At 41.8% G+C, this 8720-nt stretch overlaps 1 protein-coding gene across 1 annotated transcript in view; it reads left to right on the top strand.

Annotated features, from left to right (window-relative positions):
• QTMAN (queuosine-tRNA mannosyltransferase) overlaps window positions 1–7877 on the top strand; it is a 107251-nt gene extending 99374 nt beyond the window's left edge. The window contains exons 7-9 of the mRNA XM_088521810.1: window positions 1723–1793; window positions 2499–2590; window positions 7502–7877. Coding sequence (XP_088377936.1) covers window positions 1723–1793; window positions 2499–2590; window positions 7502–7618 — 280 coding nt within the window. The 3' untranslated portion in view covers window positions 7619–7877. The remainder of the gene's footprint in view (window positions 1–1722; window positions 1794–2498; window positions 2591–7501) is intronic.
• Window positions 7878–8720: the final 843 nt, after the last annotated feature.

Raw genomic sequence — 8720 nt, 5'->3', positions numbered from 1 at the left:
TTTTGGGTGCTTTTCTTGCTATATTTGGCCCCTACATGTCCGGTTCGTTTCGAACGGGCTGGGAAGGGGACCTAGAACAGGGAGCAGGAACCTGAACCCCTCCAGAGCCACCCAAGCGTTGGGGTGGGAAGGTGGGAAAGGCCAAGACAAACAGCAGCCTTTGGAAATGACAGAATTCCAAACCCGAGCCGGTATCCGGCAAAGTGCACAAGTGTGACATTCCGAGTTTACTAATTCATGCTGCTGCTAGAGGTTTGTAAGGGGAAATTGCGTGCTCAAGTGATGACTCAGATTGCATCTTGGCCTGCAGTTCTGTTCTAGGGAGCTGCTCTTCTTTTTTCTTTTTTTTTTTTCTTTTTTCCTTTTTTTTTTTTCATCCAGACGAAATGATTAAAAAGCAAATATTTTAACATAACTTAGTGATCTAAGCTATTACTGAAATGTCCACAGTTTCACTCTTTTTTTTTCTAGATTAAAGAAAACTTTAAAAATCTATTTGCTTTGACATATGACACAATATTTAAGAACTGAAATCATCAATTAAATCACACATCAGAAACATTTCCCTTTGGTAAAAAATATAGTGCTAGACGATGTACACTTTGAAATTGTTGTTAATGTTTAAAATGCAATCTGAAGTACATATGTTATTTCAAAAACCATAAACTACAAATTTTAAAAGTTTATGGAAAAAACCTGCAATCGTTCCTCAGCAGAGCATTTGCAGAGAAATGTATATCTTTGTTTTTTGATGCTTTTTTTGGGAGGGAGTGGTTTTTTTTGTGGATAAGCATAGTTGTCTAGTATGGAAGCTGGCTGTGTTATTCTTTATTTTATTTTTGTTCCTGTTCAACACTAAAGCAGAACTAAAGGAAACAGTTCATTCTGGGCTAGATTGGCTGCCTGAAATAAAGCAAAGAAGCCAAGAGACATGTGAATATAGTGAAAGTCTTGCGAATTGTCACTGAAAATAAAAAGGTGAACATTGATGGGATTTCAGATTTTTTTTTCTAGGGACTGAGGCAAGCTGAAGTTAAAAATAAAGCCCTCGTATGGTCAACACGTTGGAGGAAATTCAAAGACTCTCATAAAATAAACATATTCTAAGAAGTGTTTTGAATTTCACTATGTAATTTCTGGCCAACAGAAATTACAGTTGTATCTTCAGAGGGACATTATGTCAGATCAATGGTCATTATGCAAAAAAAAACCAAACGGAAAACTTGACGCTTTAACCCGTGGAAGCCCTGGAAAGTAACGGAAATGACCTGAATTGTGGGCATAAGCCGGGAGATTCCGGCCGCCCGGATGCTGCGGAGCTGTCACCTTGGGATGCTGCCGGTGGCCGTGTCCGTGTGTCACCCCCGCGGCCCTCGCCGCGTTATTAAGAAAAGCCGCCCATGCTTCCCCATGTTGCTACATGTGTCTGTCTGCTGATTACAAAATGTGTTAAGCAGTATTTAAAAAACAAAAAAATGCAGAGCTGCGCTTTGATTTATTCAGCGCACAAAACATATGCTCACTGTTCTGTTCTATGCAATTCATATGATCAATAAAATTTTCTTTAAAAAGAGCAACTTTGGCATTTAGAAGGATTGCGCTGCCGAGCAGGGGAATGTTTCGCTCGTGCCGTGCGTAGTCGCCCTCCCTGCTCTTGCCACAAAGTAAGTTTTTGGCTCGCTCACGTCTTTTTTTTCCCATTTTTGCTGTTTTTACCCGCAGGATGGAGGCTGTGTACTGCGGCTGCTACCCGCTGTGTCCCCGGGCCCTCGTGTACCCCGAGATCTTCCCAGGTAGCTGCTTTCCCCCCGCGCTCCCTGCTCCAACGCAGTACGTGATTCCTGCCGAAACCCAAAGTTCGGGAATAAACTCGAGCACAAGCAATTGTTTATTTGGCAAGCCGGCATGTTAGTGTTAAGGAAAATTTTATGTGTTTTAATACATTAGACGAAGTTTATATTTACCATCTGTTCTTTTAAGATAGCACAAAAGCAAGTTTTGAAATAGCATTCTTCATTGTGAGCATACACAAGCCATAATGATAGATTTTTGGTAAAAAGGTCAGTGATGCTGCAGTGCTTTGCAGATTTTTTTTTTTGATGTGCAGAGGGCAAAAAAAAAATGGAGGCCTGAAAATCCCACCAAATTATTTAAACAATTCAATAGTTAATAGTGTATCACGGTGGTACAGGATTCACACTAATGCAGGACCAGTTCTTTGAAAAATCTCATCACTAAATGTATCACATATGCATTGTGTTACATTAGAATAATGTATTTTAATCACCCAAAGGAGATGTCTAAACAGCACAACTACACAGTCTTATTTAGCATTAAACATCCTTGTGAGCTGAGGTAACCTTATAAAATCATGCTTAAATAATGTAAAACACGAGGCGGCACAGAGCAATATGCATTTTTAATTAGTAAAGTGACTAATATCGAGTGTGTGCTTTGAGGTTTTTGTTTCATTAAAAATGTATCTGTTTTTCCTGCAGCTGAATATCTGTATTCTACACCTGAACAGCTTTTTAAAAGGCTTCAGAATTTCTGCAAGAGACCAGATATTGTAAGGAAACATCTCTATAAGGTACTTGCTCAGAATAGTTTTACATGATATAATGCCATATTGATGTACAAAGGGGGAAAAAAAAACTTAAAAAAACAACATTTAATTAACATACTAATGTTTAAAGGAAACATGCAAGGGAGGGATATTAGTCGTTACACTAACAAGGATTAATTAAACTAGATGCCAGTTGTATTAACCTAGGTCTTATGAAATATGTGCACTTAATGCATGCTACATGCTTTTTTTTTAATTTATTGTTTTCTAAAATGACTGTCCTTTACATTTGGACCCAAGAGGCTTATAAAAATGAACCTGGATTAATGTAACTCATTAGTTTAAAAGGAAAATAAAAGAAAGATACTACAATTATACTAATGAGGATAAGCCTACCTTTGCATTCTAATTTAATCTCTGGTCCTCAAAAAAATGCAGGTGACTTATCATCAGGTAAGGTTTTGGGAATATTTGAATTAGTTTGATGATCATAGCTATTTTTGCTCTTTGTTTTGTAAAGCAGAGTGAATATAAAGTTTTCTGTAGACATAATTTGCTGCTTCACAGTTATTTATTTAGAGAAAGCAGAGTTTAAGTGGCAGAGCAGCTGCCGAAGCTTCGATCAGGTGTTTAGCACCAGTCTTCCAGATGCGTGTTTGTATTGCTAGGAGTCAAACTTTACTTTTGCATTAGGTGAATACAGCTGAAGCACTAAATTTGACATTATTTCAGCAAAAAGCCGTGCTTACATAGCAGGACATTTATAAAATACCTGTATATTTTGCACACCAAGATGTCAACTTGCACTGCTGACCGCTCAGGTCCCACTTCTGCAGCCCTGGCTGCAGTGTGGGCAGGGGAGAGGCTGTTCCTGGCAGGAGCAGGACATTTCAGGTGGCATTTCGTGACTGATCAGGTCGAGTAATCTCTGTGTTTGGCCACATTTGGCTCTTTCCACCTTTGGGCTGCCTCTCTGTCCCGGTTTTGCCCATGGACGACTCTTTCAGTGACCTAAAAATAGACATTTGCATAATGATACATCAAAGACGATGTTGTTTTCTGCAGGAAACAGTTAAACTTCGAGAAAGAAAAAAAAAGGAGAGAACCAAAAATGCAATTTAACACCCAATTTCAAGCTCATTATCTTTCATTGTCTATTAACTTGGCAATGGTTCAGAAGGTAGCTCATAATAGTTTAAAATGCTGACTGAACACTTCCAGCGCTCAGCGTCGCTCCCGGACTCGGCAGCGTCGTCGTAGTTCGGGATAGGGCCTGGAAAGCAAAGCCGGGCCCAGAGTGGGTCCCCGAGGTTTCTTTAACCCACATGGGCTATTTTGCGACTAAACTCATCACAAAACCTTCTAAAAAAAGCAAAACGCGGCATCCTCAGAAGGAGCCTGGATCATCTTTGTGCATGTTTTTGCTATTTTTTCATTATTATTATTATCATTAAGGATATCCAAAATGTTCAGGCAGCTCTGGATTCCTGCAGCTCTTCTCCATGCCCGTGCTGGTGGAGGTAGGAGCAGAAGGAAAGAGGAAGAAGGAATCCCCTCTCTTTCGTGCTGGGTATTTGTGCTTGCCAAACTAAACATCAGGATGGAGCAAAGAGCATCTCTGGGTCAGACATTTCCCTTGGAGGATGCCCTAGGACCCAACAGTGTTTGCAGGCTCCCCAGGCAGGACTTCCCTAAAACCTTTCCTTTCTGCATTATTTGCTTTCCATTTACTTTTCAGTTCCCCTTCCCATTCACATTCTTAATTTAAAACAGTCTGTATAGGAAAAGGAGACCATGGAAAGGGCCATCAGGGTTGCCCAAAGCCATGCTTGGAAGGAGCTGACAACCCCAGATAATATCCCTCAGCCCTCAGCACTCAATGAGTGCGGCCGAGATGCCATCAGCTCGGATCCTCCAAGAAAACCTCCTCTCTCTGGGGCTTGTTTAATGGAGAAGAGCATTTGCCCCTTTTCTGACATCCATCCCGTGCTTCCCAGCCCAGGAGGACACACACCGTGGGGCTTCCTTCTCGCTCCCACCACTGCAAAGAGAAGTGCCAAGTTCAAAGGGATTGACTACTGCTAAAATCAAATTAAGATCTCACTGACACCTTCGACATCTGAGTTGTTTCTCTTCTTAGGATTTGACTGTATAGGCCAGTTTTAACAAAATTTTCATTCCCCCTCCCTGCCATACTCCTTTTCTTTTTGCTCCAATTGAGATAGAGCAATCTTTTTGTCATTCCAGGAAAACTGAAGTAGACAGGAAAACTGCTTCTCTTTCGTCCACACTTTACTGATCTTCTCTTGGTATTCATTGTTGTCATTCTTTAGGTGGTAGGTGCCCGTTGGACCTTCCCTTTGATGGCTTTCCATAGCAAGGAGCTTCATGGTGCGTTTGCACACTTAGCTAGAGGTGTTTCCTTTAATCAGCACAAAGTTTCTCTGCCCTCATTTCCTTGAGGGTCTCCTCCTTCATGAGTTGTTCTCCTGCAGACAGAAGCTCTCAGTCCATCTTTTCGATGCCTTTCATGCTCTTGCAGACATTTGTCAAGCACTTAGGGTACGTTGGTCTTCTCAGCTCTCCTCGTAAATGTTTTTCTGCGTTTATGTTCTCCTCTCCTATCATTCAGCCCATCCTGATGCTCCAGAACAGCTTCAGGATGGGGTCATCATTACTTGGCAGGGTGTTGTAGACCACGCCATCAATTTCTGCATTCTGTGATCACTGTCAACCTGTTCCTTAGGCAGGCAAACTGCTGTTTACTTTTCTAACCACAAACGTATATTGAACAGATGTTTTTTTACAGTGTTCTCCAAGTCTTCTGTCCCGAGCTGATAAAATGAATTTAGAGCTCTATAGGGTGTATGACTACTGCAAATATCTCTGTCCATCCTACCAACTTCCACTCATCAGCAGAGCGGTTTTGCAGATAAAAGTGTTGAATTTTTGCTTGTACCTAGCTGTGATGGGAGTTTGCAAGCACGAGGGGGAAACTCATGGTTTGTTTTCCTGTGAGCCTAATTTTAAGCGTTTTCAGAAATATGCTAAATATGGGCAGCATTATTCATGGTAGGAAGCTCTGGAGTGCAGGACAGTGTGCCCATGCTCTCCTGACTGTGTCTAGGACTAGAAAGAGCTGCTTAAGGACAGGTCCTTAAGTACCAGTGTGTGTGAGATAAGGATTTCCTATGTCACAGAAGCCTTTGGTTACTTATTTAGGCCACAAAACCAGAATAATTTCGGAAGGGACCTCTGGATGTTATCTGCTCCAGCCTGTATTCAAGGACGTGCCAGCTCCGAGGTTGGATCTAACACCAAGTTGGATTGTGCTGCTCATAGCCAGGTCAGGTCTGAAGTTTAGACATTTTTTATTCCCATCTATATTGCTGATACAGCTGAAGATGCGCCCAGTTTGGGATGTTTCCAAGGGTGGGAAGATCTGCTGGAACATGGAACAGAGCCTTTGCATTTTGGGCCAACCTGAGGCCTTAGCAGTGCTCATAGCAATGCAGATCCTCATTGCAGATGAACTAGCAGGGACTGAAGGTAGCCTTCTAGGTCATCTTGAGACCCTGCTATATGTACATATATATGTACACACACCTATATATGTACACAAACCCTTTCCTGCATCTGAACTTCTCCCAGGACTTGGCTGTCCCTGGGCTTTTCAGCAGATCTTGGTTCGTAGCTCATAGCAGTTGGCTATGTTTGTAGAGCAGGAAGAAAGCATTCATTAAGAAAAGGCAGTTTTGTGTCCATCTTTCAGCATAAACGCAAGGACTTTGAACTTTTTATTATAACAATATTAGATAGCTTCCAATTTAGTTTCAGAAAGTAAATGAAAACTGGCAGATGAAGCACAGCTGCTGCAGAATGGTAAATGGAGAAATGGGTCAAGGGAATATGATTGATGGAAAAGTTGGAGAAAGAATGAAATTTTTTTTTCTCTCTCTTTTTTTTCCAGTAAAATATATCCAAATTACCTTGAGAAAGAGAGCCAAGAGCTCCTTTCCTATGGCTGCAGTTGGCCAGCGTGGTCCGAACCATCCCTTCCTAGTCTTATCTAAAACTGCACCCCACATTTGATCTTTTTCCTTTGTGTTTAAAGAGAGAATGAAAGAAAGAAATGAGTTTTAAGATAAAGAAAATGCTTTACCACAAGCAGCTTTGCAGCTTGACTGTCACTTGCAAAGGGAAGGAACTGGGTCACAGGGGAAAGCTGACCCGGACAAATTAGTTCTGCAAATCGCTGTGCTTTCTTGTACTCCAAATCTCAGGTTTTGTGCCAAATAGTAACCTCCAGTACTTAATTTTGTTAAGGAAATATTTAAAAATGCTAAAACATAAACCAGATCAGGCCTATCTGTTCCAACTGTTGAGAAGCAGAAGGTCTGAATGAACAAACTGTCCTTATTATAGTCTAAAGGTTAACTCTGAAGTCTGATGATGACCAAGTAAATATTAATTATTTCGTTTCCACTCTTAGGGCAGAAGAAACAAAAAAGTTGATTATAGCATAAAAGATACTGTATTGCTGCTGACATCTCGGTCTGATGCCTTTCTTCCTTGGGAAGATCATGCTTTATATAAGAACTGGGCTAATCTTGATGAGTTGGTCTCCTTTATTTAGGAACTGTTGGCTGATATATGCTCTATACCTTAGGAAAAGCTAAAGAAAGATACTTGCCCAGACCTTTCCAAAGTTATCACCAGAAATATAAAAGCATATGCATCTGTAATGCTATGATGTTGCTTTACCAGAGTCAAAACCCAGGAGCTCGCTCAGCTGCAAAGGACGTGCAAATAAATACATTGCAATGTGGAAACTGTTAAGCGTGCAAAAAAAAGGAGAAAATGCGGGTGGAAATCTCTTATTTTCACTAAAAGCAGGGCCTGGCGAGCCGTCCTCACGCTGTCTGCTCCTCGCAGGGCGCCCCGGCCGGCTTCTCCTGGGCAGAGCTGCGCGGCCGATTCCGGGCCCTGCTCGGCGCCGGAGCGACGCGGGATTCGCGACAGATGGGCCCAAGTCACAAACTTGCAGCCTAAGGCAGAATCGCAGAACTTTCCAGAGTGTGCCCATATTTACCTGATCAGAGAGCAAAGAAAATCTGCAGAGGAAGCCGAGCCTGGCTGCTTGTCATAGCTGACACAGAGCCATCTGCCACAAACCTGTGGCGGCTTCAGATCTCCAATCCCTGCCACCACCCCGGCTCAAATTAAATACAGATTCGTGGAGACGTTGTGATGGTTACACATGTCCTCGGCATCACATGCAGGAGCCTGTTCAAAAAAAAAAAAAGAAAAAGGGGGGAAAAAAAAAAAGAAAATAAAAAATATGTGGCCTGTTGTATAACCGCACTCATGTATCCCATATGTGGTGCCACATTGAATTTCCGGTGGAATCTGTTTTTCTCCTTTGTACTGGGGGACGCGGTGCCGGAGCGCGCGCTCCGCGCCGGCGCGGTGAACGCCGCCTTCGGCTCCCTTTCCAGCCAGGTTGCCATCTCCCCCCTCATCCCCCAAATCTCCTTTTTTTATTTTATTTTATTTTTTTTTTTTTGCAAATTAATGGCTCACTGGCACCGGGGGTTTTTAAGCGAAGGTATTAATAAGGGGTCTGGCAGGTAATCCCATGATTCACCGAGTTACATTTGCATTTAATTAATCTTAAAGAAAGCTGAAAGATAAACAGCTGTAATTCAAACTAGCATGGGAAATATGCTACATGGTGCCATCTATCCGATAAAATGAAAGCCGAGACACTTGTTTTATTTCTCTCAAGGATGGAGAACAAACAGATAACGGTCAAAATACTTCCAATAAAAACCAGTAGCTGCAGTTCATCAAGGATCTTTGCATCCAGTTACAATTGCAGCCTTTTAAAGATAAATCACTTACGATTCCAGCAGTCAAGCTGCTGTATTTGTTGATGTAAAATGTTTTGAAGATGTAGATTGTACAATAAATTTTTAACAAAGTGCCCACTGCAATTTTTAATTAGCATATCTCATTCATGTATAAGTGTGTACATCTATCTGTGTGTTTATCACGGCGCGCATCCCCGTGCCAGAGTCGATGGATGCGGTTGTGCTTTTATCTGATCAAGCAGGATCTGCTTTGCAAGCCAGGATGAGCAATTCCAGGGTTT

This window comes from Tinamus guttatus, unplaced genomic scaffold (genome assembly GCF_059628265.1).
Source record: "Tinamus guttatus ecotype Peru unplaced genomic scaffold, ASM5962826v1 Tinamus_guttatus_pri_ptg000133l, whole genome shotgun sequence".
NCBI classification, from domain to species: domain Eukaryota; kingdom Metazoa; phylum Chordata; class Aves; order Tinamiformes; family Tinamidae; genus Tinamus; species Tinamus guttatus.
The sequence above is the reverse complement of the archived record's forward strand: the minus strand, read 5'-3'. Positions and strand labels throughout refer to the sequence as shown.